Here is a 17,127-nt window from a genome sequence, read left to right on the forward strand (position 1 = left end):
GATTGGCACTTTGGATCCAAACGGTATTTAGTCTCCTTATCATCATCATCATCTTGGTCCAATGATAATTCACTTGTAGAACTAGATCGCCTTGCATCTTCATTCCTGAGTAAGGGTTTTGATTGCAAATCAGTAGTTTTCTTTCCTGCCACAGCGACTGTTGAACCTTGGTCTTGGTTATTTTTTAATTCAGCAACACCAATTGCTTCTTCACGAGTGTTCCGTAGATCAATCATAATCTTTCCCAACAAACGGCGGGCAATCTGAGTCATCACAAAACAAGAAACTGAATGAATATATCAAGCAGCTACTCCATAAGTTTGAGCATGTTATTTTTTACATTCCTCGTGAGGAGAAAATGTGGTTTGCTCATACAGAGATGATCAAAAGCTTAGGAAAGAATAAGACCAGTTGCAGATTCTGTGAAAGGAGAGGATAGCGAGGCAAAGAGTTACTGAGGCAGTGGAAGGTTGGTTGAGGCAAAAGAGTGCTTGGAAGCATGGAGAATTCATTTATGACACCTTTTCCCAAGGGCATCAAAAAGAAGAGGCAGAAACCTCCCATGTCAAGAAAGTACGTTATAAATAGCTTTACATATGGTAATCATGTATTTTATATCACATCTAAAAGAAAATTTCAAACAGAGAATTCATACGAACCAATTCTACAACACATGACCAAAATCCATCCAGGTGTTTTATACAAATGGGCTGGTGACAACATAGAAACTTAAACAGAAGCATAAGAAACATTCACTCGACCAGAAATCACCTAATACTGGAGTAATCAAATTACAATGCTTTAATCAAAACATCATAACTCGAGATTTCCATAGAGTTGGGGATTTTACAGGTTTTAACAAGGGAAGGCTCGCTTGGACGGTTGTTAAATTTGATATAATGTCCGAGTTAGATTAAGATATTTGAGATAAAATTCTGTTTTAGCTGGAGACAAAAAGGTCCATCAACTTTACGATTTACTATGATGGGAGGACTGTATTCTTGAAATCAGTGGATGCACCCAAAGAAGTAAAGGATGCAAAATACATATATAGGCTCCTTAAAGAAGTGGTGGCTGAGGTTGGGGTGCAGAATGTCGTCCAAGTTGTGATGGACAATAGCATCAACTTCAAAAAGGTCGATGAGAAGTTATTGGACAACCATATGCTGCCCACTGCATCGACCTTATGTTGAAAGACATTGGCAGATCAAGACTGTGCAAGGTATTATATCAAGGCAAGGTAGATAACAAACTCCGTACACAATCACTGTTATGTCTTAGAATTTGTTGAGGGAGAAATGCAGTGGGGACCTAGTGCAGCCAGGGATTACTAGATTTGCCACTAACTACATTGCATTGAGGAGCTTTGAGACTAAGAAATCTGGATGTAGAGTTATGTTTGCGTCTGATGTTTTGAATGGAGAGGGTCCAACACTTAGGAATACAGGAACAGACTATCATTCATCAAATGACTTCTCAAGACAGTTGGGTAATGTGGCAAAAATGCTGGACAGTGATAAAGGTTCTATGTATGGTGAACAATAACAAATTATATTAAAGAACCAAAACAAAGAGAAATACAAGAGGGGAGGGGGGGGGGAACCAACCTCTAAATAGGGGGCTGGAAAGTGGAGCTAAGACCCCAAAAGACAACAATGAGCCTATTCCTTAGGGTGTCAACAACCGAGAGGTGGAGAGTAAAGAGAAGTCTAGCAGAAACATCAAACTGAATGGCATTCCAAATCGTACCTAGTGAGCAGGATTTGGAAGTCCATCGCCTAAGATTGCGCTCCCACCAAAGATGGTGAATCGTGGCACTAAAGACAAGCTTACTGATCCGATCACAAATAGAGGTGCCAGAAAAGTTCTTCAAAACCCAAGACCAATCACGATCAAAACCAAAGGAACATCGGGAACGGGCCATATGGTTGCAAGGGCTATTCTCCAAAGAGAACTAGAGAAAGGGCAAGAAAAGAATAGGTGCTCAAGATCTTCCAAAGCGTTCCAACAAAGGGTACAATTGGGGTTAGCTAGGATCATAGAACAAAATTCTGTTGAAACTTACGAAATTTCCACCGAAATTTCCCATTTTGGGAACCTCGAAACAAAAAACTAGGGGACTGAAAAAAATCCCAAGTTTCGATCGAAACCGTCTAAACCTCGAAACCTGTCGAAATTTGTCAAAACTTGGTTCAACCCAACTAGACCAGCTGATTCGTGAGAAAAACAATTCCCACATTTCGTGGGAAACATGAGACATTTCATGGAAACTTGGGAAATTTCGTGGAAACTTAAGAAATTTCGTGGAAACCAAGGACTTTTTCCTTCAAGTTTCATAGCTTTCCCATAATTTTAATTTTTTTTCTTTAATGTTTTCCCAAATACCCCCTCCATCAGGACTTCCCTATCCAAATTGCGTATTCCCTCAGACTGGTTATCTTAGGCATGTTGATGACCAGACTTATAAAGTTACAATTGTTGATTACCTTGACAACCATAGGCATAAAATATCATGGGATGTCTATGTTCATTGATTGGAGGAGAGGATGTTGTAGGCATAGTACTACTTTGCTCACAGGATGGATCCACCAAGGCACTCTTCTTAGCACTGAGTTGTACTTCCTTTTATTGTCAGTTACATTGTATTTGATGTTTTGAAGTTAGAAATTTTATATTGAATGTTATGTACTTAAGTAGTTAAGTTTATAGTGTACTTCTCGGACAACTCTACATTGATATTATATACACTAAATGACATATCTACATTGACATTTTTAGCAAAATATAGCCAGTGTGTTCTTTATACTCTAATTAGCTTAAATGTAGAGTTTCACCCTAAAATACTTCCTAAAATTTGTCAAAACTTCATGCCGAAACTTGCACAAAAAAGTCTTAAGTTTCCTCGAAATTTCCCAGTTTCCCACCTAGGTTTCCTATTTTCACCTAGTCGAAACTTGAGTTTCCCTCAAATTTTTTTCTATGGCTGGGATATGGCGACTAATAAGAAAAGCTTGGGTGGGAAGGGCTAGGTTAAGGGTTCTCTAGAGTGTAAGGGAGTGGCAAGGATATGGCCTTTAAACCAAACTAGGGGAGGCCAAGGGGGCAAGGGGAATGGGATCGGAGAAAGTTCCAAGTTAGAGGACATGGTGAAGGATTTGGTAGGGAGGGTAGCCAAACAAGGAGGTTGAAGGGGGAAGAGGGAAGGGGGGCCAGGATCCATTGGTGATGAAAGTGGACAAGGAGGTATAGCTTTGCGGATGCGGGTATCATAGGCTGCACGGGGGCCAAGGAGAGAGAGAAGAGAATGCCCATCGGATGCCACGGATCAAGCCAAAAAGAGGTAGAAGATCCAGATGAAATATGGGTAACATTATAGATTTAGTGATATTTGAAATGTAAATAAGTCTAATAACTTCAAATTTTTATTCAATGCAGCTGAATTGAGGATCTTGTAGGGCAAAACAACGGAGAATTTGAGGAAGTAGCAATCAAGGTCCTTTCCCAAACGTGTCCCACATTTGGATGTGGAAGGGACTGGCGCACTTTTCGCTGATCCATTTGAAGAGGCAAAACAGATTGCATTCCCATTGCCTTAATGACCTAGTGTACAGGCTTTATTATTTAAGGTTGAAAATGCAACACATACATATCGGTATAGAATGCAATGGGCACAAGAATACTCATCAATATTTTTTAGGTGAAATTTAAATGACAAAGACCATATTACAGATCAAGGGACAAAGGTGAGACACTTTTTTGGATCAGCCTAGAGGGAGGCCTGATCATGTTATAGCTAAGGAGACTAGTGTCAATGTCAATGAGTTTATGGCTAATAAGTGCCAAGCACATGAATAGGATGCATCAGCTATACAATTCCAGCCTACAGGTGGAGCTACTACTACTACAGATGATAATGACCAGTCAATTTCCTTAGGTGGTGCTAGGCAATGGTGGCCGTGGGATACAGTCTTAGAATCAGGCTTAATGATAAGAACCCATAAACCTCACCACTAATCTCCCCAAATACAATGAACAAGATAGATTTCACCAGAAATTACAATCTAAAAATAAGAAAACAGCAGCACAACAATGGCCGATTGCATTAAAGGAAGAACTAACAATCACACCAAATATTTCCAGCCCTTTCTACTGAATCATTCACTAAATCAACTAAAACAGAACTACAAAACAATACCAAATCACTACCAAAAACCTTACCCGAGAGGCCCTCCTCTCCCAGCAAGCTCAGCTTGCTCCACACTCCATAATTAAACGCATATCCCCCAATTCCCTCCTTTCCCCCCTTACATAACACAACATTCCTAACAACCTCTTACACCTCTCCCCAATCCTCTCTTGCCACATGGACCATCTTCCCTGCTTCTCTGCTAACAGCAGGGTAGTGGCTGCTGTCCAACAGAAGTAGACCACCTGTCCCTTGTATGTCTGGACGAGATTGATCCCCTGTAGCTTCTGGAGGTGATCCCGTGTTTCTCCCCCTATTCTTGCATTTGTACACCCGAGTTATTAGGGACTTATCAAAACTCCCTCCCTTAAGTTTCACCTTGTCCTCAAGGTGGAAATCTGGAAATTGACTGTGCAACTCAAAAAAATCCTCCCAAGGATTTTGACAGCAGGGTAAGTTCTTCCAATAATCAGCACATCAAGGGTTCCACGAGACGAGTAGTGGATGTCTAACAGATCCTCTGGGGTGAGCTGAAGCTCCCAGTCCTCAGGTAACCAAGATGGTAAGCGTTGAGTGATTATGTTGTTGCCCACAACTTTCTTCAACTAAGACACGTGAAAACCGGATGGACTTTGGACTTGGGTTGAAGGGTAAGTTTGTAAGCAACAGGATTGACTTGACCTGCAATAGGATACGGTCCATAGTAACTGTGGCTGAGCTTCTCATTGGGGCGCTTGGCTAGTTTTTTGAACCAGTATGGCTGAAGTTTGAGAAAAACTTCCTTCCCTACTCGGTAAGTGACATCTTGGCGGTGCAGATTTGTTGAGGAGCTCATGCGGTCTTGAGCCCCTCGCAAGTTGGTCTTTTAACTCATCTAGGATGTGATCCCGCTCACATAGGACAATATCGACTTCATCCACCTTGGAGTAGTCCCCTGCCCACCCTGCGGAAAAGTGGAGGATCTCGTCCATAGCAATCTGAAACAGGGTCATCTAGGTAGCTGAAAGGTACATGGTATTGTACCAATGTTCATCCCAAGAGAGCCACGTGGTCCACCAGTCATGTGGCTGTCTAGCACAAACACAGAGAAGATAAATCTCCAACCCTCTATTCACCACCTCCATTTGGCCATCTGTTTGAGGGTGATAGGCACTGCTGAATTTGAAATTGGTTCCAGCCGCAAGTTTGAAAAGCTCCTTGCAAAAGTTACTCATGAAAACCCCGGTCTCTATCGAATATAATTGAACACGGAAACCCATGGAGCCGTACTATCTCCTTGCAGAAAACCAGAGCCACATCTTTTGCTGAATATGGGTGTGTAATTGCAATAAAGTGCCCATATTTTGAGAGTTTGTCCACCGCCACTAATATAGTGTCCCCCTCGGGTTTTGGGTCAGCCACTGATGAAATCCAAACTGATGTCCTCCCACACTCAATCTGGAATGGGAAGAGGTTGAAGCAACCCTGCTGGTTTCATGGATTGGTGCTTGCTCCGTTGACACGTGTCAAAGCACGCCACAAAGTCCTTAACAGCCCTTTTCATATCTACCCAGTAAACTACCGCTGCCAACCTCTTATAGGTGCGAAGATACCCGGAATGACCTCCAAAAGGGGTAGAATGGGATTCAGCAACTAACTTAGAGATCAACTGGGAATTTTCAGGAATGACGAGACGTCCTTTATAGAAGAGTGTCCCCTTCTTCATTTGATAATCTGCGAAATCAGTAGAGCCACTGAGCAATGACTGCACCACATTTCTATAATGCTCAGATTCCCAATTTCATCTTCCAACCCTTCTTCTTCCTCCCATGTCGCTGCGGAAAGCTGGAGAGTTACATTGCTCCTTCCATTTGACGTGATAAGGCATCTGCAGCTTTATTTTCACAACCTGGTCTATATATGATCTCAAAATTAAATCCCAGCAATTTCATAATCCCAGATTGTGTGTTTTCTTCTCCATAAAAGATCAGATCTAGCTATTCAAGTTCAGGTTGAAGGCTCGTGGTGTTTAAAGTCCAACACCTGGGAATCTACAATCCTTGGTATCAAAATCCAAGATGGTTGAAGTTTCAAGGTGTTTCAAGTCCAAGGTTCTCGCTGTGGCTGTGGATCCTACACCTCAATTAATCCACAATCCCTATTTGAGAACAGTATTACCAGCTAACCTTCCTGCAGATGAAGATCAACCCACCCATTCTTTTCCCTTCTATATTGCTTTCTTAAATTTTCACTTTCGCTAATAAACCTATAATTCAGAGTCGGGTGTACATCAATATAGCCATCAGATTTGTCCCTAACCTGGACTATCTTCCCTATACACCATTGAGCTATTTCTCTCATTAAAATCCTTGAAACTAGAAATTCTAAAATTTGAGTTCTTGAAACCTATAACAAAAATCAAGAACTTGAATATCTCCGAAGCCAATCATCCAAATCCCACCAAACTTTAGGGATGACACCTACACCTACCCATCTAGGTTTGATCCTAGTGGCAGCCCCATCCCGTGAGTAAAACCCTCTTTCCACATCTCAAGAAAATTACACCACCTCAAGAAAACCACCCACAATGCAGACCTCTAAGAATGGCCTCCTATGGTGGGCTTTCACAAAGGGAGACTCAAAAAATAGGAAGAAAGGAGAAGGGAAACCGCATAAGGAAAAGGGGGGAGTTTATGGAGGCTCTGACAAACATAAACTCAAATCATATTCTCCAATCTTTGTCTGACGATGGGGGATTACATCATATATATAGACCTAAACAAAGACAACTCTCTAACTAAGACTCTAATTGAAATAAGGAAACTTAATTAAATTAGAAATCAGATAACCTACGAACATAAATTCTAAAATAAGCAGAATCAAGTAAACACAGACAATATTTCCCCAAATAGTATCTCTCCTAAAATCCTACTAGACACAATGACTCATGATGCAAACTGGACCTGCTTCAACTCTTTCTGGAGACCTGGTTGGGTTTAGATCAGTCCAAGGCTGTGTCTGTGTTAAAAACCCATATGCAATTTTGTCCCTCGTAATTGGTTAACTCCTACTTTGACAGCAGCCCCTTCGATCCTTCACTATCACACCATCCAATACCCATAAGAAACAGACCATCTAGGAACTTCATTTGAAGATCTTACCGTTTTTCATCCCATTCACCCTAACTGAATCTTCAAGAAACCTTTCTCGTACCCATTTGAATTGGCTATTTAGCCCTCATTCAACTGAGGCTATGTCACATCCCCCACGCAACCTCCTTAAACCACAGCCCCATCTGAGTCCCAAAAAAATACCTAAACTCAACCTCTTTTTCAATACCCAAACTCCCTTGTGTTGGCTATGATTTGTCTAAGATATTGGCAGGGCCTTTAGTTGACTTGTAAATCTAAAGCTACGTCAGGAATGCATAAGCAAATAACAAGTTTCTAGCACCAACTAATGCAGAAGTTAATCAATCAAAGCCACCACCACATGAGCAACTATCCTTTTTAAAATTAAGTAGGAAAAGTCTCCATATTATGGAGAAAGAAAAAAAAATGGGGGTTTGGGGGGGTGGGGTGGGGAGGTTTAACACTGAATTGCCAAGGTTCAACATATGAGAATGATAAAGAAAATCATAATGATATTTATACCTTGGAACCAATTTTGAGCTTTTGCTTTGGATTTATGCCATATTCATTAGGGATAACACCGTCCGCCAGTAACTGAAATAATGAAATGAAGAGTTAGGACTACTTTTACATAGACTAACAGAATACCAAAATGTAAAGACATGACTTTATTATCCATCCAAGTCATGGGTTGAATGCATGCACTTGAGCCCTAAGAAATATCAAAATCAAATGGACCACATCCAGGAAGCACTTGCACTGGCTATGTCACATTGTTCAAAAGTTCAATGAAAATATTATTTTCTTTCTACAAGTAAAACTTCTAGAAAATTTGTGAAGTGCACCTGAGCAACTTTGAAGAGCTCATCCAATCCTTCCAAATTAAGATGTGAATTGTGCAACAGATCATATCTATAACAAGAGACCAGAACAGTGTTATTGTGACACAATATATTAGATGTAGAAAAAGGAAAACATTCAACAACTGAAAATAGAGAGTACAATGGCTAGTTGAAATGACTATATTGAGCCGGTAGACCATGGAAGTACACAGGTCAACTGCGAGTTCAAAAATATGACTATAATCTGTATGTTGGGACCTAAGTCAAACCTCATCATTTGGCTATAAATAGGGGTCTTAATGACTCTCTGAAGCACAAATCCTGAAGCTATTATTGCCCTCATAATTGAGCTTTAGCTCTAGCCATTTTAGTACCAAAATCCCCTTAAAAGTTCATCCCCTTTTATCAAGAAGGCTGAGGTTTGTTGATCTCAAGGTTGATTCATTGGGGTTCAGAGACCAATCAAGTGCATCCTCTAACCACAGTATACAAAGGATTTGTGCCACACCCTAAAGGTAGTTATCTTTTTTTTTTTTTTTTTAATTTAATTATTCATTTGTAATTAGGTGCTCTTGCCAAGAATCAAGTATTGTTGAAAGAGGTGCTCTGCCTAGACAAGGATTTCATAAACGTGTTGTGTCCCCAGTCACCATACTAAAAGGGACATACTTGTGGAAATCCTTCTAAAGGTTTAGAAGGGAGTGGACGTAGATTCAGTTGAATCGAACCACTATAAATCATTGTGCCTTGTCTCTCTTTGTTCATTTGTTTGCTTTTAAATTTTAATTATTAATCAAATCCGAGACAAGGCAAAATCTGCTATTATCAAGACTCCCAACCTATTCACCTCCCTCTCTAGAATGACTTTCAAAATCCACATGCATGAGGAGTTCATAGGATCTAATGAAAAACAAAAACTTGGATACATGTATGATTCAATTCAGAATTGTAAAGCCCTCATATGTAATCATGCATGTAATAAATCAAGAGAAAAAAAAATTTTAATTAAAGAAAATACACCCAAAACAAAATAACTATATGCCTTACTTGCAAGAATCATAAACATCTGGAATTTGAGTTATATCAAACCGCCTGCATTAAAATCACAATATCAATTGTATTACTGGCAATGACATCTAAACCCTCCAAAAAAAAGCCATTTTATCAGTTAATGACAAGAGCTTACTCCTTGCGCTCATTATATAAGTCCCTCTCAAGCTTTTTCCAACGTGCATACATCAAAAGGAAGCCTTCACTACCACAAGGCAATCCAGAAGCAATGCGACCAACATCAATAATACTCTTTCCAAGGGCCTTTGCCTGGTCATATGGAGGAAAAACTGCATATGTGCTGGTCATTGCAAGTTTCTCATCTTCATCTTTAACAAGTAGTTTCACTTGTGCTGTGACCTTTTTGGTCAATTTAACCTGTCCATGAAAAGCACATTGATTAAAAACATGACTGACTCAAATACAAATATTCAATCAGTTTCTCATTCTCTAACCTTTCATCAAAAGATCTCCCAAAATGTAAGTGAATTAACAAAGAGAACAGCAAGAAATTAAAATGGCAACGGCAGGAAAGAGGAAGGAAATATGAAGAAAAAGAACCACAAAAAGGAATATAAAGCACAGTTCAGGATATGATCCTAATGTAGTTTGAATAGTTTCAGTAGTATTGAGCGCTAATAGCCAAGACTAGGTTTGAGGGCCAACAGCCAGGACCTGTTAAAGAACCAACTCAAATAGGACAGAAAAATGATATGTTTTGGTTTATGGTGTTGGGATTTGGATGCATGCCTCTCTCTTTTGGGCGGGTTGATATGGGGAATCGTTTTTAGGGTTTTGGATGGTCAGATCAAACCAAGAAATTTGGGTCTGTGTATGAAGAACACACAAGGCTGTCTCTGATTTGAAACAAATTGGTTGGGTAAAGGACGATTTCTTGAAAATACGGTACTCACAGTTTTATAGTTTTAGGATGACAAGGCTGTATAGAACACCATCATGTATATGGCAGGCACAACCATTTAATGATAGAAGGCTAAACTGATTCTAATTGGGTTGGTTCAGCTTTGTCAAATGGTTTGGATTAGGCTATTGTGAAATTGTGGGTGGCAAGTGGCAACCCAGTCACATGTAGGAGCGAAAAACATGTTGTGAACAGAGTATAAAGGTAGACTTCAGGGCTGTGGCTCATGGATATGTGAGCTCCTATGACTGAGAAGGTTGGACCAAGAGTTGGGATTTAATACTGAGGCACCTATAGGCTTTATTGTGATAACAAGGCTGCACTGAGTATAGCCCATAATTTTGTGAAACATGTGGATAAAGCATGAGGTGTACCAATATTCACTTAAATAAAAGATCAATGTTGGCCGGGCCACATATGCACCTTTCTGGTGAATACAACCAAACAATTGGTTAATATCTTGACCAAAGAGCTTTTCTTGCATTAGCTCAATAACACTTCTTTGCGAGCTAGTAATGCATCGAATTTATTCTCTAACTTGAGGGGGAATACTAGAGTTCATGTAATACAGGTACTTTGTGTACTAGGATTTTTTTCCCTCCGCCAAGCCATTCTCCTAACCTAAAGTAGCTGCTACATTGAAGAAAACTGCTAATATACCACTTGCTACAAGAAAGGAAGCAGCTAGAAGAAACTAAAGCTATAGTTAAAATCAAAGGGATAAAACCACTGGTCTTACTAATTTTGGTAGAAGTTGAGAAGCATTAGGGGGCAGTCCAGCACCATCAACCATCCAAGGAAATTCCGCAGTCCCATTGCTATACGCTATTTTAGCATCAGCTGTAATGATCTCATTCAGCCTAGCCTGTAAAAGAAGATACTTCCACAATTATAATGACAAAAGAGTTAACTTTACGATTAATATATAATGTCATAGAATACTACTGGCAAGAAAATGAATTCTTCCAATTTCAGCATCAGCAGTGCTCTAGTTATTGAATTAAGTTAATTGACTATTGTTCTCACTGAATTATCAGATTAAGGTCTCACCAAGCATATGAAGAAAAGAAAAGAAAAAATAAACTGCATATTGAAAATTTAAGGAGCTGATCTGTCACATCCATGTAAAGCCACCACAAATGTAATGGATTCATCAAATGGATGCCCTAAAATTGTCTCCAGATTCTACTTTCACAGATATCAAAACTGAACCAAGGAGCCACAGACAACACAATGTTTACCTCATGCATCAGCTACCCAAGCGAAAAATAAATCCAAGATGCACCACAGAGCTCACCTTTCCTTTGTTGCAGTGTGAATACATTTTACCAACTAGTCCGGATACATGAAAAGCGCAAACCATTTAAGATTCCTCTTTTTTTTTTTTTTTTTTTTTTTTTTTTTTTTTGGGGGGGGGGAGGGGGGACACTCATTCTAGCATAACATCATGGAATGCATCACCAGTAAATCAAGCAAGGAGACGAACTGGTTAGAATTGATTATCAATAAATAATTTAGACTTCCCATTTATTTTACCTCGTTTCAACAATAACTAAGAACACAACAAAGATAAGGTCGCTTACATGATTTAGAGCAGCTAGGATGAAGCATAAACAAGCATTTGAATGATTTGGTCAATATTTCAAGGGTATTCGAGCTGAGCTGAGTATTATGCAGTGAAGAAACAACACATGCATAATGGGATGTTTGTGCAGCTGATCAGGTAGCAGGCCATATCAATGTGTCAGCTATATCCGCCACTAGCCCGGTATTTTTTTATGCTCAAACTGCCCTGGCATTGTCCATGTCATCATCTGATCAGTCGATTGTCAGTGTTGATGTAACCCCAAGCCAGGGGCCAGTCTTCAGGATCCTTCTCTAGAGAACCAGCAGTAAGCTAGGGTTTAAACCCTGCTGTTCAGAATTACAGTTCAAAGCAGTTATTTATGACCAGATATGCCCTACAACCAGGGTTTCTAGGGTGTTTAGGGTTGAGGGTTAGGTTTGGCTAGAGGTTTAGGTTAGGGTTTTTGAGGAATTAAAATCTGAATTCTGTAATCTGAAAGTTCAGATTGAATCCATAAATTATAGGGTGTAAACAACTAGGGTTTCCTCAAATTTAGGGTTTCTTAGAAGAAGACTATGGTTAGGGTTGGGATCGAAGATAGGGTAGGGGAAGGGGATGTTGATCCTAGAATAGAATAGGGTTGGGATGAGGATTTTATGAGATATGAATGAAAAACCTAAATTAGGGTTTAGGGTGTAAAAGAAAAAACAAGGGTTAGTAGGGTTTAGGATGAAGGATTGATGCTAAAGTAGAGGACTGAAGGTAGGGATGGAAGGGGGAATTTGATTCCTAAAGGGGATTAGGGTTTGAATCAGGGGTTAGGGAGATCTAGGTTTAGAACTAGGGGGAAAATCTGGGTTTAGAAAAACTGGGTTTTCTAGCTGCCATGAGCTGTAGAATAAGAAGAGACAAGGGAAAAAGGAAAAAAGAGGGACTGGGGGCTGGAGGGGATCAGAGGGAAGGGGTAGGACAGGGGAGGAGTTACCACCATAATATTATAGAGGGAATAGGAAAAGTTCGCGATAGGGTTGGCGGGCTGGGTTTAGTGGAACTTAGGGTTTGGCGGATGGGGGTTGGCTTACTTGATGTCTTGTTGAGAAAGGTTGGTTGTTGAAGAAGATCACTGAATTTAGAGGTGGCGCAGATTTGAATGCTTCCTTGTGCTTGTTTGTAGAAGAGAATTAGGGGTGAGAACTTCGAAAAAGCAGGAAATTACAATCACCAACAGTCATGGGCTACCCTTCTTGAGAACCCACAACTCATTCTATCTTAGCTTATTTCAATATTCATCAACTCAGATTTGATTACACATGGGTGTCTCTATTTATAGCCTTACAATTGAAGGAAATCATACAAGGACTCAACAAAATAAAAAGACAACTCGGAATAGGACTCAACAAGGAATTCAATTTGGATTGGAATTCTTTCTCACACTGGGACTCAAACACCTAGAAAAAGAATCTTATTTGAGAACTCCTAAACAAATCAAAGCAGAAAATTAAACTTCCTACTTTAAGAAGGAATCCAACTTAAAAAAAGGATTCCAACTGGGACTCCTAACTGGAAAAAGACTCTGTCACAACTTGCTAACAAAGATTCAAACTCAAGACAAAAAATAAATCTGGATTCCTCAGCAGATTCTGGATTTTATTGGGAGTGTGGGGACTCAGTAAAAAGACACTTTTGCCCCACACTAGGTTATGTCACCCTTTAGGACTGCAGGAAGGGACAGATTTTGGGCATTTTGTCTGCAGGGGAGGGCTCCTAGTTACATCAGCTCTCCTTCTTTAAAGCATTAATCTCCCCTGATGAATCTGCCTAGCATGCAAATCAATTCTCTATAGGTCTTCTTTATGAATTTGGCCTCAAATATTGCCGTAAGGGGTGGGGAGTAACGTGTGCTGTAGCTTGTACCATTTCTAGACAAAACTATGACAGGCATGGTTGTCAAGGCGGCAAGGCGACCAAAGCGGTTAGGGCTCTGCCTAGGCGTTTAGGTGATAAACCGGCGCCTAGGCTGCAATAAGGCGACCAAAGCAATTGGGTCAAATTTTTTTAATACTACTACTTTCTATATAGCTAAACACAACGAAGAAAATTCGGCCGAAATTTCGATATTTCGGTTGAAACTGGACACTTTTTTCTAGAAATTGGAACTTCAATTTCGGGCCTCATATGGACTCAAAATGATTTGGATTCATGCATACTACCTATTTCAAGCATAATAAACACAATGGAACTAGTGTTTTGCCAAAAAAAAATAAAAACCATTGAAAATTTATCATTCAAGTATACTAACAAATGACTAGTTCCGACAAGTGCAAATTGTATTGCATACAAGCATAGAATCATCAACATACATAAATTGTTTGGTATAATGGTTGCATAAACAACAAGTCAACAAAATAAAATGACCAACTAGATCAAGTGATGGTGTCTCACATATATTAAGTTGAAGCCTATACATCATACATACATAAAATAAAAATACATAATTTTAGAAAAAAATTATTAAAATCAGAAAATGAAAAATGGTAGTAAATAATAAAAAGATAAGTTTAACAAAACACAATGATAAATCATAGTCCTAGGCTAAACACAATCATAGATCATAGTCCTAGGCTAAACATATATTAATTTCAAGGCAATACAAGATCATTTAAGGCATGAACAAAACAAAAATAAAAAAAGGGGAAGTTTGGAATTGTTGGGTATGGCTCATGCTTCACATTTTATTGTTGCCGAAGTTTCCTTTGTAGTTGTTGTGGCTTAGGAGGTGTTTGGAAGCAAAAAATGAGCAAAAGAGGTGTTTGAAGAAAAAGGAGCCGTGGAAATTAGGTGAAAATGGGATAGAAATCAACAAAAACTAAGAAAAACAAGTTGGAATGTTGAAATGGTCAAAATGGTTGAAACCTCCGAAATGGTCGAAATCTCTGAAATTTCGGTCGAAATTTGACACTTTTCCGGAATAATTGGAATTTCGTTTCGTTTTTTTAAAATGCAGACATTTCAACAGAAATTTCGACAATTTCGGTTGAGTTTTCTTCTATGGCTAATCAAACATTCAATAATCACATTCATTCAAAAAAACAGATCTCATTATTGTGATTTCCAAGTTATTATCTATTTAATGATTCATTGATTCTCAATGTTGAGTATCACTTATGCTTCACATTCTGTTGCCGATGGACACAAGGTCTGAGGAGGCCGCCCTGGCGGGGGTGTGGGGGCAATGCCCCAGATCCTGTAGAGGTCTTATGTCACTTTGGGCCTCAGAGTTCCTTTGCAGTTTGGGCCTCGATTCCGAAATGACTAACTAATAAATTTATATATGGCTTTGTAGAATAAATTTGATTCAAAAAATAAATGTTATGTACAAAATATCAAAAAAGAGGTTGTTTTAGCATCTAGGCGGCAATAAGGCTCACAAGGCGATAAAGCAACCAAAAAAACAACATGTCAATTTATGTTGTTCAAAACAAGGCAGTTGAAAAACTGCCTTGCCGTCTAGGCGGACGCTTTGAGAACCATGATGACAAGGTAGGAACAATGGAGATGAAATCTTCAAGTCTGGGAGCCATTTTTACAAAGAAACAGCAAGGCATGATGAATTCGACCATGGTTCAAGAACTCGCTCTCAACACCCATCTCACCAGGCCAAAAAAGCGAGACCTTATATGTTTTGCATTTTAACTTTTTTAATGTACAATGCATTAAACATTATAGCTATCTTCCATAAAAGGAAAAATACCAACCTTTGCTTCATCCATCTCAATGCTGGCATTGTCAAGTCCATCCAACATAGAGGAGTCTTTGCTTACAAGTGAAACCTTAAAAGAAAACCCAAATAAATTACACCAATCAAGCATCAGCGAGAAAATACTTTAGTGGAAACTAACTACAAACCAATATTGGAGTCAATTGTCCTTCCAAGTCCAGAAGGCCCTTAGCAAACGCAGCTGCAGACATCTGCAAGAGAAAAAAGAAACATATACATGTGAGTATGTCAGCTAAAAGAATGCGAAAGACCGTCTCAATTGTCTTAATGATTTGGCAGCCAATCAATAGAAACAAAAAATAGTGGCATTAAACTCGAGGCATTAGTAAGTTTATTCATGAACATGACCCTCAACTGAGTAATATATTTAAATACAGGATGATGAGTATAATGCAAGCAAAATCTGTACCTGAACACGACCCTCATCTGAGCTGTATATTTTCAGATCATGACGGTAAGTACTATGCAGGCGAAGCAACCCTGTACCTTCACCTATAATCACAACAAGTAGAAGTCTAGTAGATTTAGGAAGTCTAACATATCAGTACGTCCTGAAGACTGATAAATTAAAGATCTCCTTAGCCAACTGGAAACTACTCAGCATAGAAGTGAAGCTTGCATAAATTCAAAAACAAATGTGGATTTTCCATGATGCACAATTGTAAATATGAAAATAACAAAAAGAGAACCATTAAAGCGTTGGAGGGAAATAAAGAATACCCAATCAATTCAACCAACCCTACAACAGTGGTCCTGGGAGCAGGGGTAATGTTATCTTGTTTTTGTTTTGGAGGAAACAGCATCAACTCAAGATCTCAGCATTATTTCAGCATTTTACATTTATGCTCTCCACTAATAAATAATTTGTAGAACAGGGCCTGTTAGTAAGTCATCGCCTACCAATCTGTTAATGCAGATCCAACAACTATTTGGGTTTATTTGCCCTAAAATAAGCCTAGGATTGGGTTACACACTTAATAGGCAATGGCCTTTATTGGGTCCTTCCAATGGGCCTAGGGTCATTAATTACTTACTTTCTTCTATGTCTTAGAGCTGAACCATGGTACATTCAGTTCAATTAATTGGTTCAGTACAAGTTAAGTGAAGGACACAACAGTTTTTATGTTGTAAGTAGCTTTCATTGGGTTTTTTTTTTTTTTTTTAAACCACCACACATGAGAGGGAGAAATTTTCCCTTTTTTCTTCTTCTTCCTTTTTTTTTTTAATTATTATTTTTATTTTAACTTACTTTTGAGTTAGCTTGAAGTTAGGAAGGTTAGTTTCCTATTCCTGTAAGGAATCTGATCTATAATTGGCTTTTCAAGCCCCTATTCCCCTTTCTTTAATACCTCATGATGGAAGAATAGAATTTGACTTGGTGAATCAAATTTTGCTTTGTGCGAAGGCTGGTTGCTACCTTCCTTCTCTGTGAGATGTAGATTGAGATCTGATCTTTCAAGTCTAAATCATGGCACCATAGTGGTTCAAATTCTAGTTTTCGGGTTCATTTGTGCATAAAGTCCAAGGTGGTGACTGGAGTTTGGTGCTTGAAATCCAAACTCTTCCTCTGACTGTGGACTCAATCTGTTACCTGAAGATTTCTCTTCCTGCCAAAGGTTTATGCTCAAGGATTGACTCTTGAGAGTTGCTGTCGTCATGAGAACCAGAATTT

The 17,127-nt window shown here is 39.1% G+C and overlaps 1 protein-coding gene across 4 annotated transcripts in view; it reads right to left on the reverse strand.

Annotated features, from left to right (window-relative positions):
* Positions 1-17,127, reverse strand: part of LOC149020401 (inositol hexakisphosphate and diphosphoinositol-pentakisphosphate kinase VIP2-like) — a 53,936-nt gene that overhangs the window by 4,754 nt on the left and 32,055 nt on the right. For all 4 annotated transcript variants that reach the window (XM_089148523.1, XM_089148520.1, XM_089148524.1 and 1 more), the window contains exons 18-26: positions 15,865-15,947; positions 15,584-15,646; positions 15,433-15,507; positions 10,850-10,975; positions 9,325-9,566; positions 9,186-9,230; positions 8,142-8,208; positions 7,819-7,890; positions 10-263 (exon numbers count right to left, since the gene is read on the reverse strand). In XM_089148523.1, the coding sequence (XP_089004649.1) occupies positions 10-263; positions 7,819-7,890; positions 8,142-8,208; positions 9,186-9,230; positions 9,325-9,566; positions 10,850-10,975; positions 15,433-15,507; positions 15,584-15,646; positions 15,865-15,947 (1,027 nt within the window). The remainder of the gene's footprint in view (positions 1-9; positions 264-7,818; positions 7,891-8,141; positions 8,209-9,185; positions 9,231-9,324; positions 9,567-10,849; positions 10,976-15,432; positions 15,508-15,583; positions 15,647-15,864; positions 15,948-17,127) is intronic.

This window comes from Hakea prostrata, chromosome 3 (assembly GCF_041222555.1).
Source record: "Hakea prostrata isolate BN-2017 chromosome 3, UWA_Hpros_2, whole genome shotgun sequence".
NCBI classification, from domain to species: Eukaryota; Viridiplantae; Streptophyta; class Magnoliopsida; order Proteales; family Proteaceae; genus Hakea; species Hakea prostrata.